This window comes from Dasypus novemcinctus, chromosome 21, assembly GCF_030445035.2.
Source record: "Dasypus novemcinctus isolate mDasNov1 chromosome 21, mDasNov1.1.hap2, whole genome shotgun sequence".
NCBI classification, from domain to species: Eukaryota; Metazoa; Chordata; class Mammalia; order Cingulata; family Dasypodidae; genus Dasypus; species Dasypus novemcinctus.
The window spans coordinates 65,474,691-65,500,419 of record NC_080693.1 but is presented as its reverse complement, the minus strand read 5'-3'; the positions used below and the strand labels follow the sequence as shown (position 1 = coordinate 65,500,419).

The 25,729-nt window shown below is 41.0% G+C and overlaps 2 protein-coding genes across 3 annotated transcripts in view; one reads left to right on the top strand and one right to left on the bottom strand.

The window, feature by feature from the left end:
* The window catches only part of LOC101417169 (ADP-ribosylation factor 2), a 33,491-nt gene extending 9,447 nt beyond the window's left edge, over positions 1-24,044 (bottom strand). The window contains exons 1-3 of one of the 2 annotated variants that reach the window (XM_012520470.3): positions 23,904-24,044; positions 7,302-7,468; positions 1,910-2,020 (exon numbers count right to left, since the gene is read on the bottom strand). In XM_012520470.3, the coding sequence (XP_012375924.1) occupies positions 1,910-2,020; positions 7,302-7,449 (259 nt within the window). In that variant the 5' untranslated portion in view covers positions 7,450-7,468; positions 23,904-24,044. Of the gene's footprint in view, positions 1-1,909; positions 2,021-7,301; positions 7,469-10,005; positions 10,139-23,903 lie in introns of those variants that run through there. The other variant, XM_058284436.2, reaches the window with a different exon arrangement.
* Positions 24,031-25,729, top strand: part of NSF (N-ethylmaleimide sensitive factor, vesicle fusing ATPase) — a 188,182-nt gene continuing 186,483 nt past the window's right edge. The window contains exon 1 of the mRNA XM_004480564.2: positions 24,031-24,179. Within this exon, the coding sequence (XP_004480621.1) occupies positions 24,168-24,179 (12 nt within the window). The 5' untranslated portion in view covers positions 24,031-24,167. The remainder of the gene's footprint in view (positions 24,180-25,729) is intronic.

Below are 25,729 nucleotides of genomic sequence, written 5' to 3'. Positions count from 1 at the left end.
ACTTCTGTGTTAGGAGATGATACAACAGGAAGTTTCCAGCACCCCTTAGTGAAGTATCCTTACCTCCCAAAGAAACCAAAATCTAATCTAACCTTTAGAATGAAAAACCAGTTTACAGGAGACCCACAGACAAACAAGTTAAACCACCCCACGACAAAGCAATCAAATCCAGAATGTAAGAACATATCTAACAAAAAGATGGTAAGGAAAAAAGGAGGGGGGGGGGGCGGGAGGATAGGAGACAGTTTTAAAATAAGAGACTAAAGAGACAGTCATCAAATGCAACGTGGGAACTTTGATCCTAATGTAACAAATCAAAGATTGAAAGGACACATTTGATATAATTGGGGAAATTTGATTAAGGGCTGGGTAGATATTAAATAATTATTAATTTTGTAGGTGGCAAATGTCATGGAGAGTATATTAAAACACACACACACATAAGCCCTTATCAGTTAGAAAAGCACATTGAAGGATGTACGAGTAAAAGGGCATCATGCCTGGAATTTTCTTTAAAACACTCTGTGCAAAATGTTGATAGTTATTGAAGCAGGGTGATACATTCATTATGTTACCCTCTTTTTGTATCTGTTCTAAATTTTCCATTAAAAAATTAGGGGAGGGAAGTGGATGTAGCTCAGTGGTTTGAGCACCTGCTTCACATATACGAACGAGGTCCCAGGTTCAATCCCTGGTACCACCTTAACAAAAAAAAAAGTGAGGGGGGGTAGATAGATGCACTATTTTGAGGAAAGACATTCTAAAATCTGTGGGCTGGGAAGAACTGCAAAAAGTCAAGCACCAAAGGTAACAGCTAACACAATCTATAAAATATAAAAGGACAGCAGACTTGGGTTTTTGGTTTAAAAATACTGACACTTTTTTTTGCCTCATTGAGCCCTGAGAGCAAAATGGGTCACCAGCAGTTCTATTGGAGCCACCCATGAAAATTAGGCCAGGGTTCCCGCTCTTGCCACATCTGCGCAAACCTACATGATCTGATCTGGAAATACGATCTCAGTATGTGTTGCCAATATTTCTGTCAGTATGACAAGGATATAGGCTTCATCAAGTTGGACTAAGTGATCTTTCTTGAATGGACTGTCCAAGACATACCTGACTAAAACAATGCTAGCTCTTTGTATATAAAATAAAACTAAAACACTAAACAAAAAAAGAACCTTCAAAACTGAAAAACTCCAAATAAATTCTAAAATGAGTAATGTATATATACTATATGGTTAAGAGGATTCCATATGAAACTCAGGATATGAAAGATATGTAAACAGTTACAGATGTCTCAATAGGCAATATTCAGTAAGGTTAACTTATCAAGAATATAACCAATGAAAAAACTCAGATATACTGGTGGGGGGGCAGAGCACATTTAAAACCCTACTCTGAAGAAGCCAATGATAAGGAAATAAAGTAATGATCTAGGATATGCACGTCCATTTGCGTGAATGGACTAGCAGGGCAGCAGCGAGGGGCTGTGACCACACAGGATGCCTGATTAGGATTTTGGGTTCCAAGCAGCTCTGTTCATATCTTCTCCAGAGATGTGATTTTAGATATTCTCAATAGGTTTACAAGATGCCACTGAATTCAAATTCTTTGAAAACTGTTAATTCATCTTAGGTACCTACAACTCTCAATTAATCAAAAAATAAAATTCATCAGGAAAATTATTTCCTAACCCTTATGGATCAAAAGGAGCTTCCTACACAGGGTGTTAAAGCAGGGACCACATCTCAAAAAAAACTTCCTCTGTAAATGTGAGGGTTCCATCAGAAGAGCGGAAGGACTCATGTCCAAATGAAGCAGAGTACCACAAGGTATCACTTCAAGCAACAACTTTAGACACATTTAATATAAACATTTCTAAGGCCTAAGATGGGATAATTTTTACCTTGGGTATTCTGGAAATAATGTCGCCACAGAGGTCTGATTTTGTCCTGGCCACCGACATCCCAGACTGTGAAGCTGATATTTTTATATTCTACTGTCTCCACATTGAAGCCTAAATTAGGAAAGCAAGAAAGAAAAATTTATTGGTTGAACAATTCAAAATCATTTCAACTAGCAATTGGATAGTGCTTTTAATTTACAAAGTAGCCTGCTAGTCAAAGATCTACAGCTTACAAATCCAAATTTGTTAGCTTGCTCTCCCTCCCATTTATCATAACAGATGTCTCAACCTTACCCCCTCTCTACCTTCTCCAATCTCCAACCACATACCCTGCTTCTTACCCTCAGCAGACCTTACAGGGTACTTCAAAGCAAACAGAAGCCATTAGATGGGACCAACTTCCCTTCCTACCACACAATTTAGAAACCTACCTATATCAACAACCCACACTTTCCGCCCTCCCTCTTCCATAGAAAGGGCAACCATCTAATGGCAATTCCTTCCACCTATGCGCTAGATTCAAATCACCCACATCATCTGGAACTTCTGGGTTCCAGACTATTGCTTTCTCTCCTTGCCTGAATATCTTCAACCCGTCCTTCTCAGGATGCTTAAGTCTTTTCCATCTCTCAAAAAATTCCCTCCTTGACCTCATATTTCACCTGTGACCACCCTCTTGTTGCCCCATTAAAGTCAAATTTCTCTAAGAAGTTTAGCTACATTCATTGTCACCTCCCACCCAATAGCACCTTGTATTTTTGCTCTACTATGTTATATAGCTGGTCTCACCAAGGTCAGCAATGATTGTATTGACAATAAATCTAAGTGCTTTTCAGTTCTTACGTAACTTGATTTTCTGTCTTGACACTACTGCTCGCCCCTCCTTGAAACTTTTTCTCTTGCCCATTCCCTTCTACCTTTTGCTGTACCTTTTTGCTCTTACTGACGTCAGCCCCCTTTAATTGATCCTTAAATGGTAGCGTTCATAAGGGTTTGTCCAGCCCCATCCATTCTCCTTTTCCCACATACTTTTCATAGGCAATCTCGTTACTATCTCTGTGCTAACAACTCTCAAATTTATATCCCCCCACAGAGACCTCATTCCTGATCTTTAGACTCATCTATCCATCTCTGGTTACATGTCTCAAAAGTTCCAATAATGCAACCTGTCAAAAACTGAACTAAAATCCCCTCCCCCTCAATCTGCTCCTCTACAGGTAACCTCTCAGTGACTTTGTTCCACAAACTATATCTATCCATGATACTTCCAACTATCTCACTCCGAAAATGCCAATATTAAATCTTATTGTTCATCTTCCTAAACATCTCATAATCACCATCAGTTCTAGATTTAATTACTGAAACAGCCTAACTAATCTTCCCGCAGCCATTCTCTCTCCAAGTAATTTGCCATTTTTAATCATATCTGATTATCACTTCTCTGAACATTTTTTTGACTGAAATATTTATTTTTAAAAAAAGAAGAAAAAGCTCTCCTTGGCTTTGCACATCTAAATCCCAAACATGACTGACATGGTTCACCGCAACCTAGCCCTATTCACCTTTCAAATCTCACTTCTACTCAAGCATGTTCTTAGCAAGGGACACTCATTATCTAAATTCTTGATAAATAAATATATAAATTCAATGTCATTCCAATCATCAAGTGATTCCAGGGTAGTGTGCAAGTAGGTTTAACCAGGAAAACTTTGAAAATAAATACTGAATTATTTCTAAAGATATCATCAATGCCCTAGTAATACGTAAAATAACAGAGTTCAAATGACTACAACATGGAGTCCAGAAAAAGATATGTATTAATAATGAGAATTTAGTGTATGATAAAGAAGGCATTTCAAATCAGCAGGGCAGAAATTATTCAATAAATGGCATTTAGCATCTGCCCACCCCTGCTTTATCCAATATACATACCCCTAAGCATATATGACTATTTAAATTTAATACAATTAATAGTTCAGTTCCTCAGTCATGCTAGCCACATTCTAAGTGCTCCATAGCCATACGTGGCTGGTGGCTACCACACAGGACAGCAGAAATATAGAACATTTCCATAATCATAGAAAGGTTGACTGGACGGCACTGTTCTACTCATTTGAAAAATCTTACGAATTTCTACCTCACTCGTAACAAAATAAACTTCAAATAGGTGAAATATTTAAATGTTTTAAAATTAACAGGAGAAAATATTGGCAGATAGACTTATAACCTCAGAGTAGAGAAGAGCTTTTTAAAAATGATACCAAAACTAAAAAAAAAAGAAAGATAAATTTGGCTACCTAGTCATCTTGAACTTTCGTAAGGCAAAACAGAGAGTAAGCAACTTTGAAAGAAAAATAATCCACTGGAAAAAAGAACTGTAGTACATGACAATAGCTGTTCACAATGTCCTTCTTCAAATTGTTAAGAGACAAATATCCCAACAGAAAAACCAGCATACAATATTAAAAACAAGCCATACGTAGCAAGATAACACAACAGAAGACACAGAGGAGAGAAAATAAGAGGATGTAGCAGAACAGGGGGTTGAGGTGGCGCAAGAGAATAATCACCTCTCTCCACTCTGGAAGGTCCCAGGATCGGTTCCTGGAGCCACCTAATGAGAATGGACACAGAGAACAGACAATAGGGGGAATGGGTTGGGGGGGAAGAAATAAAATCTTAAAAAAAAACAACAACAACAAGCCATACGAAAACAAATATGAATAGCCAAGGGACAAGTGAATATACTCACTTTGTTTTTTTAGGTAGTGGGGACCAGGGATTGAACCTGGGACCTCATACATGGGAAGCCAGCTCTCAACCACTGAACCACCTTGGCTTCCCTGAGTTGTTTTTTTTTTTCATTTGTTTTGCTTGTCATTTGTTTTATTTTTTCAGGAGGTACCAGGATATAAACCTGTGACCTCCCATGTGGGAGGTAGGCACTCAACTGCTTGAGCCACATCTGCTCACCCACCTTCTATATAGATTTTTTTTTAAATCCCAATAGAAAAACCAGTGTTTTTTTCCCTATCAGACTGGCAAATTTCCAGAAGAAATGAACACTTTTTTATAGTTGGTGGCACAACCATTTGGAGAGCAGTTTAACAACATGCACCCACATTTTAAACATAAATTTGTTTTAACATAGCAATCCCTCCTACAAGAGTTGTTGCAAGGAGATAAAGGATATGTTTTAAAAAATTGTTACGCACAAAAAAAAACTAAAAAGAAAAAGTGGAGCAGGTATAGCTCAGTTGGTTGAGTGCCTGCTTCTCATGTACAAGGTCCCAGGTTCAATCCACAGTGCCTCCTGAAAAAATTAAAATTTAAAAATTTTAAGCAAAGATATTTACTGCAGAATCATTTACAAGAACAAATGCAAAAAAACCTAATCATCCATCAATGGAAACTTGTGGAAAATATAGCATATACCGGAATATAATCAAATTATTAGAATTTCATGTAGAGCTGGAAGTTATTATTTAAACCCCAAAACCAGTGGCTTGGAATGATTCCCACCCCCCCCACACATAATTCTGTAAGTTGCCCAGGCTCCCTCATGTAGATGCTTTCAGGCCTGGGCTGGGCGTCTCTCTCTAGGTAGTCCTTCATCCTCAATGAGTATTGACTAGGCTTCTTTACCTGGTGGTGGTAGTGTTCCAAAAGGGCAGGCCCCACTGCCCAAGCGCTTATCAAATCTTTCCTTGAATTACATTTGCTGATGACCCATTGGCCAAAGCAACTCCCATGTGGCTATACTTAGCATCACTGTGGGCAGGGACTGCACGAGGGTGTGCCTGGATCCTGGGGGACATGGCTCATAGGGGCCATTAGTTTTACAGTTTACCACAAGATTTTTATTCAAGTCTCTTACCTTGAATATGGATACTACTGGATACCTACTAAGTGCCAGGCATTTTGTAAGGCACTAGGAACAATGGTGAATAACAGGCGTAATTCTTGTTTTTAATTACAGAGGAAGAATGACAAGGAGCATATGATTACCAATATAAATTCGGGTTGCTGCGGGAACTTATAAGAGTGGAAAACTGGTCCAAAACGTCAGAAAAGGTATCCTTAAGAAATATTGTTTAAACTTAGACCAAAAGAATGTGGTGGCATTGGCTAGCTAAAAAGGGGAGAGGACCAAGGAAGAAGGCAGGAAAGCATTCCACAAGTGGAAATGACATAGAAAGAGATCCAAACGTATTGTTTAATACAAAGTAAATGAGCAAACAGTATGTATATGATTTTACAAAAATACCCACAAAAATAGTTGGGTGTTTTTTTAAACTTCCTTATGGTTTTCTATGTAAGAAATTATAGAAGCATGTATTCGTTTTATAATTGAAAAAAACCAACCATGCTATTTTCATTTTTTAAAAGATTTTATTTATTTATTTATTCATATTTCTTCCCCACCCCCCATTGTATGCACTCACTGTCTGCTCGTTTTTGTTTTTTTTTTAAGGAGGCTTGGGGAAATGAACCCAGGACCTCCCATGTGGTAGGTGGGTGCCCAATGCTTGAGCCACATCCGCTTCCCTTCATTTTGGATGACTATATTTTAAAAATTGTGAGTATGAACACTCTCCTTCTGGTTTCCTCTTCCTTCAAATGCTGCAAAATCTGAAGCTACTGCCCAAATTGGAAGTTGAAAGACAGTGCCAGCACTTGATCTTTTAGTTCCTGGACCTAATCCAATACTCAGAACACTACTGGTGTTTCTTGCCACCATGTGGAGCCTATCTTCTCTCAGAATATTTATTCTAGAGGCATTCATAAGGCAAAGATTGAGTTCTTGCCCTTACATAGTCCACAAAACAGTGCCAATTTGCAGTAAGACCAATGCAGCCAGATATTCCTCCAGCATTAGAAAAAAAATAATTCCTTTAGTTGGACACCATTTCAAGAAGTTGGCTTGAGCCAAAGTGAAGAAAAAGAAAATCTATATCTTTAAACAGCAGAATCACACATGGGGTGGAGAGAAGCTTCCACTGAGAATGGTCAACTGGAATGATGACTGACTGCAAAATAGCAAATTCCCCAGCTCCCACCCCAGGCTTACAAGGTGACAAACACCAAAAGGAATGGAGGGCAAGACTGCCTGCATTGCTTTAACCATCATTATCTTTTTCTTTTTTTGCCAAGATGATAGGGTTAAATTTAGCTTAACTTAAATGTGTTCACATGCCTTCCCTTCCACCTAGGAAGGTTCTAGACATGCTAGGGGCAGTTAGAAAATACATATAATCTGTTTTTTGTCCTCAAAGAAGTTTATGCTCTTGGAATGGACAAGTTTCCAAAAGGAAGGAAAACATCCAAAAACATAAGAAGCATGTGAAAGTATAACATATTAAATCAGCCTTGCCACAGGTCATTAACATACCTATTGTAGGGATGGTAGTCACGATCTCTCCCAGCTTCAATTTATACAGGATGGTGGTTTTCCCAGCTGCATCCAAACCTACCATAAGAATCCGCATCTCTTTTTTCCCAAACAGACTTTTAAACAGCTTTTCAAAAACATTCCCCATTGTAACTGAATTCTTTTACCTGAATAAAAGGAAAAGTAAATCAAGTAATCGTTCTTTGCAGAGATACAGAAGCTACATACATAAAATACAAATCTCTATTAGAGGTTGCTCCTAGTAAAAAGTTAGGCAATTTTAAGTACCACCTGGCCAATAAAGAGTAGTGTGCCTTGCTTTCTGAGGAAAATTCAACTCAGCCTTTTCATGCCTTGCTAGAGAATTCTTTCTCATCCTAGCATCCAAACAAGATGCTATGAGGCCATAAACCAAAGAAGCCATGAATTCCTACGCAAACTTTCCCCTGCCCCCTACCATAGGGGCATCTTAAAGCACATGTGCACATTCCTAAGCACGCTAGCTATACTAGAACCACTCCTGCTACCTGTCAATACCCTCAAAGGCTCATGTTTATGATCTTGCAAATGCCAACTCGGTTCTGTGCCTTCCTATTCTTGCCCATATAACACCCTGTAACCCACTGGGTGATGCAGAGTGCTACTCTGGACATCCTGCAGCATCCAGGCCCAGCTTCCCAGTCTGTAAGTTCCCTAATAAACTGTTCTATGTGGAGTGACGAGCTTCATTTTTCTATCTTAAATGCCCCTCTAACTTTGGCAAAGCCAATTCTGTAGGTTCACAGTCAGACAGATACGGAAGCCTAACTTCAATGTTCAGCATTACTGCCACTATGGCAGCAGACTTTAGTTACCTTAAGTATGGAAGTAAAGCTACAACAAAACCACAATCTAAACTCTCTTGAAATGAGAACTTATGAAGCAGTGAACAAGTTTATTTTACACTATGTGAAGCTAAGTTCTTAAGGTAAGCTAAATAATAACCCTTGAAAACTTCATAGCTGTCTTTGGCTAGCAAATAATACCTAGAAAAGAACATAATATATTTGAGAAGCAAGGAAATAGAGCAACAGAAAACTGAACTGCTAAGAGGGAAATTAAAAACTAACTAGGATGTGGTGCAGCAATGCTCCAAAATGCATTCACCAAATGCAATGAATGTGCCACAATGATGAAAGAGGTTGTTGATGTGGGAGGAGTGGGGTGAGGGGGAGGTGGGGGATATATGGGAACCTCTTATATTTTTTTAATGTAAAAAATTTTAAATTAAATTTTTAAAAATTGATTTGTTCAAAATTTTAAATTTTTTTTAAAAAAAACTAGGCAAAGAATTAAGGGAATACCATACTATCCAAAGTTCTATTGAGTTGATCATCATCTTACTTGCAACCAGTTTTTTAAACGTTTTCATTTAAGTATAATTTACATATAGATAAAACATACAATAACTGTAAAGTATGATGTATTTTCATGAACTAATCACATCTATGTAACCAGATCAAGAAAGAGATGATTACCAGCAAGATCTGGTGACCCCTCCCAGTCACTACTCCCCACAATGGGGAATCCTGTACTGGTTTCTAATAGTAAAAATGTTCAATATTTTATTTTTCAGTAGAATGCATGCTGGGTTATATAAAGGAAGGGAAATGTAAAGAAAGGAATAGGAAATAGGTTTGTAGAAATTTATTCTAGTTTTGTTGTTTTTTTTCTTTTTAACAGAATGAGCTTGACATTCTTATTAAAGACAAAGAAGCAATACTGTGTCTACACCCCTAACCAAGCTCTTGGAAGCCTATAGACTGTTCAAAAAGAAAAAGACACACATCCTTGCTCCAGAGACTACGATTTCACTTTTAAATTGCAAACCAAGGAAAGCTTTATTCCCTCCCGAGCAGGGCTGGGGGAAGTTGCAGCAAGACAGCATATGTCCCATTCATCCTGAACCTAGTGCCCTCAGAGGGGGGAGGTCGCCAAATTTCAGAGGCCCCACCAATGAAATTTAAGCTTCCCACATTAGCTTAACTACATTTATTTTGTCCAAGCACACATCATTCCATGCCACCACCCAAATGAGCGGGACTGGACTTATTCTGAACGTAAACAAGACACCAATGATGAATGTTTTAATCATTCACAGAAGGTTCACACTGAAGGTATAAAAGTCCAGCGCACTGCAGCACTCAAAACCTTGTTTGGGTGACGGAACTAAAGATTCCTTTTCTTTGTTTCAAAGAAAATCGATAACTGAGAAAAACAGCAAGGACTACGTCGGGGGAAGAGAGGGCACTTCCTTCCCACTTAGAAATGACTTGAGGCAAATACTGTGCCCGCATACCCCTCCCAGCCGCTCGGGACACCTCCTACATTCTCCCTTTCGCGTCCCTCTCTCTCTTCTTCCTAAACATCTTCCAGAGGCGCCCGCAGTCCCAGATCCTTTTATGCTACTGGAGACCCTCTGGAGTAAGACGCTGCCCACCACCGGACCTCCCTGACACGCTCACAAACATCAAATGTCCATCAGCGCGAAAACGACGAGCGCTCAAGGGCACTGGCGAGAGAAGTAGAAAGGGCGGAGAGGGGACAGCGGGCCAAAGCCTTTCCACAGACCACCCGCTGCTCTCCAGTTTCCCGCCTGCTGGCGGCGCGGAATTCCAGCCAGGCCTTGAGCGCCGCCGCCCCTTCTCTCCAGACCGACACTCACTCGTCTCCGCTCCACCGCTAGCAGCACAGCAGCCTCTAGGATTCCGGCTCCCCTCAGCAAAATGGCGACTGGCGTAGAGGCGGGAACGGCAGCCAACCAATCGTCCATCGCTCTTTGGGGCTTTTGCTCCAATGAGCTCGAGGTTCCGTGAGCGACGACACATTCTGACCACTGCAAAGGAATATAAGGAGCCGGGGTGAGGGAGCCCCGCCCCTCGCGACCTAGGCGACCGCGCGAAGCTCTCGAAATGCCGGGTCCATCTTCCAATGACAGCTCTCCTTGTTCCGGCGAAACCCGCCCACACGCCCCGCCCCAACACCACACGCAACCAATCAGAAAAGGAAAAGGATTTCCAATTTGCTCCGCCTATCTACTAGGATAAATCTCCAAGATTGAATTAGCGCCGGGAGCACCGGGACCAATCCGATCGGGGCATGTGGGCGTGGTCAGATTCATAATGCTATTTAAGGAACTTGGCCGCGGTTGCACTAAAAGTAGAAACTAGTTTGGGGTGGTGTTATTTATAGGGAAGTCTCAGACACTGACACAGGACTTAGGCATCAGGAAGGTTTACCACTCAGCCTGAAGGTGGACTGTCGCACCTAGTACGTCGCAGCGCCAGTCTTTTGCTGAGAAATGCTCTCAATAACTCAACCCCGTAAAAACTAATTTGACTAGCATAAAGGGTTACACACTCCTGTACATGTATGTACCTGAGATCATCAGAATACAGCGTCTGTTGAACCTGTAATATTCCAGGGACTGTGTCAAGGACTTTACCTGCATAACTATAACCCCTGGTGAGTTAGAAACTATCAGTCTCCATTTTTCAAACAGAAAAACCTGACAGTTTAATTTTTTTAATAGACATTACTTTTTTGGAACAGTTTCATGTTTACCGAAGAGTTGAGCAGAAAGTACAGAGACTCCCTTATACCTTTGTGCCCCTCCCCAGTTTCTCTGGTATTAACATCTTGCCATAATGTGGTATATTTCTTAGAACTGATGAAGCAATATTGATACATTATTATTGCTAACTAAAGACCAGAGTTTGCATTAGGGTTCACTCTTTGTTTTATACAGTTCTATGGAGTTTAAAGAATGCTAATCTCAGCTATCCACCATTACACTACCATGCAGAGTAGGTTCACTGCCCTGAAAAATCCCCTGTGCTCTCTCTACCTATTTATCCCTCCCTCTGTCCCTCTCCTAACCCCTGACAACCACTGAAACTGTCTATGTTCCTTTTTCAGAATGTCCTCTAGTTGGAATCAAAATAGTCTTTCCAGACTGGCTTTTTTTCTCTTAAGACACATTGAAACTTCCTCCGTATCTCTTCTTGACTTTGATAGCTCATTTCTTTTTTATAACAGTTTGTTTATCCATTCACCTATTAAGGTACATCTTGGTTGCTTTTAGTTTTTGGCAGTTATGAATCAAGGCACTATAAACATTCATGTTTATGTTTTTGTTTGTACATACATTTTCAATTTATTTGGGTAAATACTTAAGAGTACAATTTCTGGGTCCTACAGTAAGCTTATTTTTCACTTCATAAGAAACTTCCAAATTGTCTTCCAACGTGGTTGTACCATTTTGCATTCCCACCAGCAATGAATGAGAGTTCCGTTGCTCCACATCCTCCTCAGCATCTGGTATTATCGTTGTTTTGGATTTTAGCTATTCTAGTAGGTGTGTAGTTGTATCTCATTGTGGTTTTTGTTTGCATTTCCCTATGACATGTTGAGCACTTTCCATATGCTGATTTGCCATCTGTATATCTTTGGTGAGGTGTCTGTTCAGATTTCTTGCCCATTTTTACAGGCAATTAAGATTTTTTTCCTTGAGGTTGAGTTTTATGAGTTCTCATACATATTTTGGACACAAGTCCATTATCAGATGTGCTTGCAATTTTTTCCCCCAGTCTGTGGCTTGTCTTTCATTCTCTTAACAGTGTCTTCCTTAGAGCAGAAGTTTTTAATTTTAATTAAGTCCAACCTATCCTTTTTCTTTTGTGGTTCATGCTTTTGGTGGTGTAATTAAAAAGCCATTGCCATTACCATCACCACCTACATTTTCTAGAAGATGTTATTGCCTAGAAGTTTGATGGTTTTGCATTTTACATTTAAGTCTATTATTCATTTTGGGTTAATTTCTGTGAAAGGTGTAAGGTCTGTGTCTAGATTTATTATTTTTCCATGTTCCAACACCATTTATTGAAAAGACTATTCTTTCTCCACTGGATTGCCTTTGCTCCTTTCTCAAAGGTCTGTTGACTATATTTGCATAGATCTATTTTTGTGCTATTTTGTTTCAATGATCTATTTATCTATTTTAAAATTTTTTAACCAAATACTTTGTCTCTTGGTCACAGTGGTTGTATATGTGAAGGTAAATATGAATATGCATGATGGCTTTTCTTCTTCATGATGTCTTAAAAAAGTATATTTTTTCTATTTATAAAAAATGCATAGTTGTTTTCATAGTTATTTTTTAAAGTACATGGAATAAAAGGTGCCTCCCCCCCAAGACAGAGAGTGAGAGAAAAAGAATAGGAAAGGAAAAGAATAAAACCACCCATTATCCCAATATTCAGAAGCAATCACTATACCATTTTGGTTTATTTATTTCCAGCCATTTTTGTATATACATTTTACATAGTTAAGATTCTGGAAAATACAAGTTTGTCCTAATTTTTCCACTTACATTTTGAGTATCTTCCACATTATTTAACATTTTTCTTAAACATCATTTTTAATGGTTGCATGATATACCATCACATGGCTGTACCCTAATGTATTCAATTATTCTTGTGTAGCTTAACATTTACCTTGTTTCTAAATTTTTCTATTATGGATAATGTTGCAGTGAACTTTTTTTTTTCTTTTTCTTCCTGCCTTCTTTGCTATTTTCTTGGGAAAGAATTCCAAATGGTCAAAACATGAAGATGTTTAAGGTTCTTTATAGACTTTGTGTTGCCAAATTGTTTTCCCAGTAGATTCAATAAATTCCCATTCCCATTAACAAAGCAAAGGCCATGCTCACATCATACTCTTAGCATTTGGTAAGCTTTTTTAAAAAAGTGGTTTATTTATTTATTTATTTTGCTAGTCTGATAAGCTAAAATTTTTAAATCATCCTTTGGGGGGTCTTTGGTAGTTTGATATTATTTATGAATGCTAACAAGACATATTGATTATGTTTGTAAACTGGTCTGTTCCTCTGGGCGTGACATCCTTGAACTGTATTGAATTCAGAGGTTTCACTTTTACTTTATAAAATCAAGATTAGGGCTTTGATTCAACCATATCATTAGAGCATGCGAGGTTGAGTCCCTGCCACTTTGGGCTGATAAAACAGACTCTTAACACAGAGAAGTAGATACACAGAGAAGATACACAAAGGATCCTGTGGCCCTGGGAAGAGAGATAAGCCTGATAGTCTATAGCTGACCTTGTGAAGAGACCAGAGCAGCTGAGCCCATAAAGAAATGGGCTCCAGGGAGAGATGAGGTTTATGCCAGCCTACAGTGAGATCAAAAGAACCGGTGTCCATAGAGCCTTAAGAGAACGAGGAAGGCAACAGACTTTGGTGAGGGAAGAAACTTACTTTTTATGGCCTGAGGAAGGCTGAACCTTTGCAGACATTGCCCACCATCTTGCTTCAATATGCCGCAAATGACTTTGGATTAAAAAGTATCTTTTTTTAATTGTATTTTTTTGAAGGTACATAGATCACAAAAAATGTTACATTAAAAAATATGAGGTTCCCATATACCCCACCCCCCACTCCTCCCACATCAACAACCTCTTTCATCATTCTGGCACATTCATTGCATTTGAATACATTTTGGTATACTGCTGTACCACATGGATAATAGTTTACATTATAGTTTACACTCTCCCCCAGTACATTCAGTGGGTTATGGCAGGATATATAATGTCCAGCATCTGTCCCTGCAGTATCATTCAGGACAACTCTAAATCTTTTATGGTACCTTGAGTTGGACTCTTTAGGGCCTTGTGACTGTAACCTTCTACCCTGTATTAGTCAGCCAAAGGGGTGCTGATACAAAGCACCAGAACTCTGTTGGTTTTTATAAAAGGTATCTATTTGGGGTAGAAGCCTTCCTCTTAAGGTTCTGTGGTCCCAGGTGCTTCTGATATCTGCTGTAGGCTGGCTTAAGACTCCTTTCTCTCCCTGGAGCTTGTTTCTTTCTGAGCTCAGTTGTGGTCTCTCCACAGACTCAGCTGTAGACTATCAGGCTCATCTCTCTTCCCAGGGTGATATCTATGGAGCATTCTCTCTTCCTGCATATCTGCTTCTGTGTGCTCCTTCTCTGTGTATTTACTCTGTGTGAAAGTTTGTTTTATCAACTCAACCCTGTACGTGTTAATGAAGTGGTTGAATAAAAACCCTAATCTTGATTTAATAAAATAAAAGTGAACCTCTGAATCTAATATAATCTAATATGCCCAGAGGAACAGACCAGTTCACAAACAGAATCCAATATCTATTTTTGGAATTCATCAACAATACCAAACTGCCACATACCCTTTATAAAAGCTAACACATCTCCCACCTTGAGCTGGTGCTCTGGCAGCACTGGGGACAAGTGGAGCTGGTCAGAATGATCACGGACATGCAACTCGCCATCTTTGCCAACATGCTGGGCGCGTCACTCTTCTTGCTTGTGGTTCTCTATCACTATGTGGCTGTCAACAATCCCAAGAAGCAGAAATGAAAATAGTGCTTCCTCCACCCCAGGGTTCCAGGACATAGTCTGAGGCAAGATGGAGGGTGTGAGGGGCCTTCACACTTCACTTCATCCCTTCTACCCATCAAACATACAAAGCAACTATACCTGGATTTTTCCAAACAACTTTTATTTCCTCAAAGTCTTCCTTAACCCTATGGATCAAGAAGCTCCCACTGAATAGGGCCCATTATAGGGGCTTTCTTTTCTAACCCTCCCAATATAAATATAAATATATATGAGCTAACAGTTCTGGTACTTTGCAACAGCGCCCCTTTGAAGCTAATACAGAATTTGGCCTACATTGCTTTGAAGAGACTGTTGGTAGTAATATGGAACCTAAAGTTATTTTTTATTAGGCCTTAGAAGGAAATAATTGTGAGATGCTTAATAGAAAAGGCCTAGAATGCTTTAAAGAGACATTTGGTAGGAATATGGATGCTAAAGAAACTTTTTATGAGGCCTTAAAGTAAATGATGAAACTATTATTGGAAACTGGAGGAAAGGTGATCTGTGTTTTAAAGTCGTAGAGAACTTAGCAAGATTAACTCCTGATGTTTTATGGAAGGCAGAATTTGAAAATGGTGAGCCTGGGTATTTAGCTGAAGAACTTTGCAAAGTAAACTCAGAGAATGCAGCTTCGCTTCTCGTTGCAGCTTACAGTAAAATGCTAGATGAGAGAGAGAAGCTGAGAACTGAATTGATGGGTACAATGAAACCAGAAACTGATTCTGGAAATTCCAAACTTCTGGAAACCAATCCCCCAGACGATAGTGCCCTATTTGAGGACTTAACTACACTTGGCACTTGTAAATCAGACTTGAAAATGCAGTTATCCAAGAAAGACTTGTGGAAAATTTTACTGATTAATGGCTTGGACCCGTTTCCTGCATGCAAAACCAACAAGCTTTGTGAGAGAGCAGTATGAACAAAATCACTGTCAGCATGGACTAGAAGGGACATGCAGGGGAGAGATGGAAGGGAAAACAGCTTTAAGAGGAAAACCATGGAAGCTGAGATTTGGAATTAAGACATATCCTTGGGCCAAGAGAGGGACCCCACCCATGTGTACAGAGAGGGTGAGTTTTCCCCAGCATTTGAAGAAAGTGGATGTCCTTGCCCACTCTTCAGGGAGAGTTTTGCCACTCCAGGCTACTGAGAAGGTGGATCACATTCCCCAAGGATTGGGGAGAGTAAGGTCAACACCTCATAGGTCTGAAAGAGGCGGGCCTGCCCCCCATACATTAGGGAAGGCTGGGTTGCCAACTCACTGTTCTGAGAGGGTTGGGCCTATAGGCCAGAGATTAGGGAGAATGTTGCCTCCTCCTCCCTTTACTAAGGGGGTTGAGACTGCACCCCAAAGATTGGGTAAAGTGTGACCATCACCCCAAAGCTCTTGGAGGGTGAGGTCTGGAACTAGATTGCCACCCAGATGCTTGATGAAGGTGGAACCAAGAAAACGGCCATTGCACAAGCCTGTGGAAAGGGTAGGCCCCCATAAGGCTGCAGGGAGAAGAAACCATCATCTTGAGAATGACTCTCAGACTTTGAAATCTAATGAAGTATGCCCTGCAAGTTTATAGAACTATTCTGCACCCATGACTCATGTTTCCCTTCCAATTTCTCCTTACGGTAATGCAAATTTTTATCCTTTGTCTGTTCCTTTGTATATTGGAAACAGATAAATTGTTTTGAGTTTCAGAGTTCTACAGCCAGATAGGACTTTGCCCTAAGACACTATATTTCTTTAAACCAATTGTGATATGATTTTGTACTTAGCACTGTTCCTGATTTGAGGGTTTTTTTTTTTTAAGGCCTTTTTGGAATTCAGAGGGTGGAGTGTGACAGTTTATTATTCATGAATTTCAAAAAGAAATATTGTGTTTGTAAACTGGCTGTTCCTCTGGGTGTGAAATCCCTTTGATTGTATTAAATTCAGAGGTTTCACTTTTACATTATAAAATCAAGATTAGGGCTTTGTTTTCTTAAAAAAAAATATTTATTTATTTATTTCTCTTCCCTTCCCCCCCACCCCGCTATCTGTTCTCTATGTCTATTTGCTGCAGTCTTGTTTTTTTGTCCACTTCTGTTGTTGTCATCAGCGGCACAGGACTCTGTGTCTCTTTTTGTTGAGTCATCTTGTTGTGTCAGCTCTGTGTGGGTGGCGCCATTCTTAGACAGGCTGCACTTTCGTGCTGGGCAGCTCTCCTTATGGGGCGCACTTCTTGTGCGTGAGGTTCCCCAGTGCACGGGACACCCCTCCGTGGCAGGGCACTCCTTGTGCGCATCAGCACTGCGCATGGGCCAGCTGCACACGGGTCAAGGAGTCCTGAGGTTTGAACTGCGGACCTCCCATGTGGTGGACGGACGCCCTAACCACTGGGCCAAGTCCATTTCCCTAGGGCTTTGTTTTGACCATGTCATTAGGGTGTGCAAGAGAGATGAGCCTGGGGAGCAGATGTGGCTCAAGCAATTGGGTTCCTGTCTACCATATAGAAAGTCCAGGGTTTGATACCCAGGGCCTCCTGGTGAAGGCAAGCTGGCCCATGTGGTGAGCTGGCCCATGTGGAGTGCTGGCCTTTGTGGAGTGCTGGCCTTTGTGGGGTGCTGGCCTGTGCACAGTAATGCCCCATGCAGGAGTGCTGCCCCGCGCAGGAGTGCCGGCTCATGCGGAGAGCTGGCATAACAAGATAACGCAACAAAAAGAGACACAGGAGAGATAATAAGAGACGCAGGAGACCAGGGAGCTGAAGTGCCACAAGAGAATGATCGCCTCTTCTCCCACTCTGGAAGGTCCCAGGATCAGTTCCCGGAGCCGCCTAATGAGAATAAAAGTAGAGACAGAAGAACACACAGCAAATGGACACAGACAGCAGACAATGGAGGAAGGGGGGAGAAATAAACAAATAAATTTTTAAAAAAAGAGACAGAGAGAGATGAGCCTGACAGTTTACAGCTGGCTCTTGTGAAGAGAGCAGAGCAGATGATCCCAGAAAGAAACAAGCCCTGGGGAGAGAGATGAACCTTATAACAGCCTACAGCTGAGATTAGAAGAAGCTAGGACCAGTCTCTCAAGAGGAAGAAGGAAGGCTGAATTCTTGAAGACATAGCCTGCTATCTTACTTCAACACGTGGCAAATGACTTTGGGTAAGAAAGTACCTCTTATGGTACCTTGAGGTGGACTCTTTAGAGCTTTGTGACTATAAGCTTCTACCCCAAATAAATACCCTTTATAAAAGTCAACAGAGTTATGGTACTTTGCATCAGCACCCCTTTAGCTAATACAAGGTCATTTTCATTTCTTTATCTGTGGAGCTAATTTTTTCCCAAATGTTTACTAGTATTTTTATTTCATCTACTACAAATTATCTATTCATATCCTTCTCTTGACTTCCAAAGCAGAGACATAAAGTTATTCTGCCAGCAGTTATGAAGACTGTTTGTCTGAATGGAGTCATCATAACCTGCAAAAAGGTTAAGTAGCAAAAATAAGATTTTTGCCTATCATTGTTTGTTCCTAAAGAAGGAATGCTGGTCTAATAATGGGACTTTGTCCTTCTATGCTGCACAACCTCAGAATGTGCATTATTTTCCCAAGATCTGCATCTTGTCTGTGAATAAAATTAAGACCTTGCTCACATGGAACTAAGATTCTAGGGATAACTGCTATATGATTACAATCACATATATACACACATACATACACAAACACATACATATTTTAATTGATACATGTGAGAATATATGGGGGAAGCCTAGAAGAAATTAGATCTAACTTACTAGTGATCATATTCAGGTGGGATTGTATTTAGGTGATTGAGAGAAAATGGTATACTAATTTTATAATGAAAAACTCAACTTATTAAAAAAAAAAAAAACCCAAAACCAACATCTTGACATTAGGAAGGATAAGTGATTGAGAGAAAATGGTATACTAATTTTATAATGAAAAACTCAACTTATTAAAAAAAAAAAAAACCCAAAAACCAACATCTTGACATTAGGAAGGAGGTTTAATTGAAATCACAAGGCACTATCTATTCAGGGGAAACTTATCAAGCTTAAACTATGGTGACTCAATAAATATAAACTGCTTACAGTGATAAATGATTTAGTGTTTTTCTCCTTTTCTTAAAAGAAAACACTCCTTGTCAATATGTTATTTGAACAATATGGAGAGTACCAAGTGCACTTGGGAAAAGAGATACAATTTCACCTGGATAACCTTTTAGTTGGAGAAAGCTGCCCTATCTCTGCGTTAGAATTTAAAATTGGTTTATAGTGTTATTAGAATTAATTGTAGTAAAAGTAGTATTGATAAGAGGAGTATTTTACTGTGTAACTGCTGTGTCAGGAGCTAAATGTATTAGGCAGTTTGTGATAATTATCTCATCTAATTCTCACATGAAAACTACATGTTCCCTGCCCTAGAAACAGCCTTCTCATCAAATCACCTGCAGGGAAAACCTTAAGATACAACTTTGCTTTATTGTCTCAGGGAGACACATCCTGATAGCCAATATAGTCATCCTCAATCACCTGTGGTTTGTGGCCCTCTAGTGTCTTAAGGTTCTAGGCAACTCAGTCCTTCCCAGGAGACTCTGATTTCCTTTTCTTAAAGTGGATGAAAGCTTGCAAGACCAATATCTGAATAATTTCTCTTCAAAGAGAGCAGGCAGCATTCTGGACCCACGATGTTAAGGTGTAGCATTAGGCAGCCTGGCAAGTTAATAGTGGCTCACATTAAGGTTCTTCTGGTTTCCATAGAAATAGTTTTTTCTATGGAGAATTGTCTCTCTCCTGCCCGCTAAATTTTCCAAAATGAATTGATTTTTGTGACTATAGGTGTTTGCCCTTGAACCTAGTAAAAGAAAACACTCATCAAAAACTGCAGCTAGAATACTGCATTTCATCAGCTGGTCCTTCTCTTTTTTTTTTTTTTAAATTCCATAACCTTTCTCCATTTTGCTGTTCTTTAACCTTATCCATCATTTTGGGAAATAGGTTTCTCTGACAGAAAACAAACAGATGGCAACTCCATCATCCTAAAACTGGCTGTGATGGGGCTGCAAAACCAAACGTTCAACAAGGCTCTCTGTGACCTTGGGCTTACATGATGTAAGGGCTAGACTGGGAATTATGATTGGGGGGCAAGTATAAGGATCTCTGCTTACACTGCGCCCTGTAGAGATGTCACAGTCTCTGTGCAATTTTACATTAGAGATTTGTTTCCTTAAGTTAGGCACTGCTTTCCCCAGAAATATTCTTATAAACTGCATATACTCCTGGGAGGAGGAATACTTAAAATGACTAATGCTGGAAGAACTTGGGAAAGGAGGAGGTGCAGAGGGAAGGGTGGAAATGGGGCTCCGAAGACCACCTTTGTCAGCTTCATAATGGCACCTCCTGCAGGAGGGACAATGCAGGTCCTTGTCACACACAACACAGCCTGTGACAGGATTCCCTTTGACATTTACAAAAGTCAGCAGTGCAGTCACTGACCAGTTCTGTTCTTTGAAAACCTGCATACAATCTTTCTGTAAGACCTCTGAAACCCAGGCCTTGAAGAGGTGAAAAAACCTCTTATCTCTGTTCCCACAGACTAAGGGTAGTTTTCCTTTGGTTAATGTGGAAAGCACCAAAAAGTCACATTGCTTTGTTAAAAACAAAACAAACAATAAACAAAAAAAAAAAAACTAGACTGCAGTAAATCTGTTAACTTCAGTGTAACATTGCTTCACTTTATTCTGGGTCCTGTTATCTCCATTTCATCATATCTTGTTTCCTTACCTTTAAGGTATCCAATACTCCTTTCCTGACTCTATCCCTTATTCCACCTCATCCATACTGGCCTCCAAAATATAGCCCACATCTTTTAGAAAATGATGTTAGTCATTTATGTTTTAGGATGAATTTTTTTAAAGATTTATTTTATTTATTTCTCTCTCCTTCCCCCCGTTGTCTGCTCTTTGTGTCCATTTGCTGTGTGTTCTTCTGTGTCTGCTTGCATTGTCAGGCAGTATTGGGAAACTGCATCTCTTTTTTGTTGCGTCATCTTGCTGCATCAGCTCTCCATGTGTGCGGCACCACTCCTGGGCAGGCCGCACTTCTTCATGTGGGGAAGCTCTCCTTGCGGGGTGCACTCCTTGCGTGTGGGGCTCCCATACATGGGGGCAGCCCTGCATGGCACAGCACTCCTGGTGCGTGGCAGCACTGTGCATGGGCCAGCTTACCATACAGGCCAGGAGGCCCTGGGTATCGAACCCTGGATCCTCCATATGGTAGGTGGACGCTCTATCTGTTGAGCCATGTCCAATTCCCTTAGGATGAATTTAAAACATTCTGTGAGCTGCCTTACTTGTTTCCTCACTGGAAAAGGAAAACATCTTAAAAGGATTTCAGAGATCATCGAAAGGATAGCAGAGTTGTATTTTATGGTGTTTTGGGGATGGGGGTTCTAGGCAGAGAAGGATAGTAACTAATTAATAGAAATCAAGAGAAAAGGGACAACTAGATTCTGCAGAAGACAGAAATCATGTAAATTCCAGGGATCTAGATAACTAGTGGGTGGTCTCTTCAGAGTGTCACTATTGGGTAAATCAGCTTTGGCTATATTACTTTTTTCCTTAGGACAGTTGGTTTGGGGGTGCTTTGGAGAGAAAGCATCCAAGTGACTGAGTCTGAGTTCTGTGCTCAGGGCAGAGCATCTTGTTTGACAATCCTTCCAAGGCTGAAGGCATTAGGAAGCTATTACCAGAAGGGGGAATGGATTTGGGGCAGCAAAAATATTTGTTGTTTATTGACTTTCACTGCAAGGATTGTCAGAAGGTGATGCAGAATCAGCTTCACTAACTCAGTTTTTAAGATGACCTTGAATATCAGAGCAAGGCACAGATGGGATGTACAGACGTGGACCATCTGGTGCAATAACTCAGAATCCTTCCCCTTCGGCTAGATGTTAAGCACCTTACTGACAGGGGCTAGGTCTTGCTGTGATTTCTTTGGTGTGTTCTGCAGGGCTATGCACACGTTCTATTTAATTTATACCATTTGTGAGAGAATAGAAAAGGCCCCTTATCATGGGTAGATATGCAAGTAGGTTGTTACAGTGGGGCCTCTCCAGCAAACATATCCTTCTAAGATGATAAACATTCTGCCCTTATGGGAAAACTGAAGACATTTCCACTTGCAACGTAGCTTACCTAGAAAAGCAAGACTTTTCTAGTGGTATAAACATATTTGAATTATTCTCCAGCCTTGAAAATGCTAGATCATTGTCATCTTCTGGATCCTCTATTGCACAAAATCTGTTTGATTTAGAGCTTCAGATTCAAAGTATCAAAACTGTGAGACTTGAAGAGATCAATAGCCTCATTTAATTTTACTTCCCACTTTACAAATAAGGAAATTGGGGAAGTGGACTTGGCCCGAAGATAGGTGTCCGCCTATCACATGGGAGGTCCATGGTTCAAACCCTGGGCCCCCTTGACCTGTGTGGAGCTGGCCCATGCACAGTGCTGATGCATGCAAGGAGTGCCCTCCCTGCCACGCAGGGGTGTCCACCACATATGGGAGCCCCACATGCAAGGAGTGTGCCCCGTAAGGAGAGCTGCCCAGCCCAAAAGAAAGTGCAACCTGCCCAAGAATGGTGCTGCACACGCCGAGAGCTGACACAACAAGATGACGCAACAAAAAGAAACACAGATCCCGGTGCTGCTGATAAGGATAGAAGCAGTCACAGAAGAACACACAGCAAATGGACACAGAGAGCAGACAACAGGCGGCAGGGGGAGGAGAGAGAAATAAATAAAAAAATAAATCTTTAAAACAACAACAACAAAAAAAACAAATAAGGAAATTGGGGCTTAGAGAGGTGAGGGGATACAGGAAGTGATTAGCCAGGGGAAGAGCAAGAATACAAGCCTCCTGACTCCCCAATTCATTCTAAGGATTGTTTATATAGCTTACATGGGTTAAAAGATCAGTGTTTAACTAGTTCCCTATCTTTCCTGATAATCTCTCTGATCCACCCATGTTCAGCAAAGCAGTCTGAGACCCAATATATATATATATACACATATACCCACACACACAAACACACACACACACACACACATATATATATATACACTTTTTTTTTAAAGAAGTTACTAGGAATTGAACCCCGGACCTCATATATGCTAAGTAGGCACCCACCCACTGAGCTACATCTGCTCTGTAAGACCCACCACTTTTATACCATCAGTGGGCATTCCTGTTCCAATAGGCACTAAATGCTTTGGTTCTCAGGTTCAGTGTGAGAGTTTATGAAATTGGCACGAATTTTTTTCTTGTCCTAGACTTTCTTCAGGTCACACTTAATGAGTTCTCAATTTTAAATTGCTAAGCATGCCAGCTTTTCTGAGTCTTTCCTTCTTTTCCTGAGATTGGAAAAAGCTATTTTTTTCCTATTGTGAGAAAGAAAAATATGATAGGAAGGGCAATAAAAACATGAGTAAAACCCATTTGGAAGAATCCCTTGCAGATTTTCTGAAGTTAGCTATTCTGGAACTGGTACAGTAGAAAAGGAAACATCAGGGAACCAAGAGACGAATTTAAGACACTATTTTATACAAGTCCCACCACATACATTGTCTAAAATGAAACAACACTAGGTAATGAAAAAGGTTATTAAACATACAAATGATCTTAATATATGGTATTTAATAGTCATAAAATTAAAATATATAAAAATAAAGATATATCACAATGCACTTTCAAATTTGAATATAATGCCAATTTTTTACAATTTTCCAGGAGCTAGGAAAACCAGGTCGCCTAAAAAGAAAAGCCAGAATTAATGTAGATTTGAATTCAGAGCAGCTATTCATTGCTGATCTTGCTTGGGGTAAGGCCAGTGCCGCGCAGGGTGCTCTTACATACATTACCACATTTCAGTGGGTCTGGAACCATCAAGTTAAAATGGCCATTTAAGGGCGAACAGCAGCTAACAGAGAAGCAGGGGCTAAGCGATTAACAGCATCAAAGGCCTGATGGCAAATTCTGCAGCAAACGGCCATTTGTGATAAGATTCACAAAGGGAGAGAGTTACAGGCAGAAAAGTACTCTTTAGAAAGAGGAGAGCCGCAGACTGTCACATACTTTTCAGAAGAACGAAGTGCTACCCCAGCCACCTCAGGACGCTTCGATTCAAAATGGCGCGACTGCTCAGCCCGCCGCCGCCCCCGCCCCTTGCAGCCGCCGAGTCCCACGCGCGCTCCGCGGGGCCGGGAGGCCGGAGGCGCGGGCGCGCAAGCGTGCCGCCGCCGCGCGCCTGCGCGAGGGGTGTCGGCGGGAGCGCGCGCGGCGGGGGCGGGCTCTACGGAGAGCTGAGCTGCAGCCGCCGAGCCGGACGTGTCCGCGAAGATGGCGGGTCGGGTGAGTACCTTCTCGGGAGCCGAGGCTCGAGACGCGGCCGCCCGGCTCGTGGGCACTCTGAGGTCGAGACGGCTCCAGGGGAGGGATATGAGTTTGAGCAAATGGGGCATTGGAGGGGGCGGAAGGCCAAGAGAAGGGCTTGAGGGTGAGAACGGGGAGCAGTGGCAGGGGATTAACCCTCCTCAGAAACTTCATCCCCCTTTTGGAAGCTCGAGGGGAGATGATCCCCTCGTCCCCCGTGACTCCTGTTTCTCCCTTAAGTCTCTTTTTCCATCCCTTGGAGCTTGTTTTCCTCGTCCTTCAAGGCATCCGCAGGGTCGTGGCAGTTCAAGCCCCGGCTGACAGGCTCCGGGGGCTTCTCGGCAACCCCGTGGGGCTGGAATAACTGCGGGAAATCCGTCTGCAGGGACGAGGGGATGTGGGAAGGATCATTAGGAACCCGTTTCTGGCTCTTCGCAAATAAAAGGTCTTGTGAAAGAAAGAGGGGGTGCCAGTGACTTTTAAGGCTAACCCCCTGCGATCTGGGGACTTGTCACTGTCGGGTCAGGCAGGAGTGGGTTTAGCTTGGGTGGAGATGGATTGGGGTGTCGCGTTTTGTTTTTATGAATGACAGTCGCTTCGAATGCAGCAGTATATGCTGTAGTTTCACGACTTTAAATTTTACTTCCTCCTTTAGCTTGTAGGATCGCCTGTAGGGTGGATTTGGTGAGGGGAGATAGGGTTGGTTCTGTGCTGTATTGCAGTGTGCCTTGAGCTAAAACCTCTCTGAGGGCTACATCCTGCCTAGAGATGACACTGGCTGTAAACCTGGGGACATTAACTGCGTCATTAGGGGCTAAGGATGTGCTTGACTGATTTATTTATAATGGAATATCTGAATTACTTTGCATAGATTTATACATATATTCAAATGTCATATCTAAAGATTCAACATGTATCCAGAGATATCACAAGATTCTAGAGTCAGAAGAGACCTTAAAGGTCGAATGAGTTCGGCCTCATTCTCTTCCTTTTCTCAATAGCCTCTCCTTTTATTTTAGGCAAGTTCTGCCACCTGTGCTTTGGATTCTGTCGTTTTCCACTTTCTCAGGAACCCCTCTCCTATATATTTGCCTGTTCCCTTTTAACTTACACAAGCTTCTCTCATTTTAAACAAACCCTCTCTCAACCGCCATAGCTATCACCTTTTCTCATCCCTCTCAATAGCAGAAATCTTGATAGAATTGTCTGTTTATTGTATGCCATTTGCTTACCACCCACTCACCCATCAACCCACTGCAGTCTAATTTCTGTTTCTGTCATCCAACTGACACGCATCCCTAAATTTAATTGACATTTTTCAGTCTTTGTCTTACTTGATGTTTCAGCAGCATTTGTCATTGTTGACCATTGCCTCCTTCATAGAAGAAGCTCTTTCCATGGCTTCTGTGATACCTTGCTCCTCTTTTTACTTCTGCCTGTCTTTTGCAGACTCACCCTCCTCTACCCTGTTATTCAGTGCTGGTATTCCTCAAGCATCTTTTCTCATTCTTTTTTCTCCTCAAAACCCA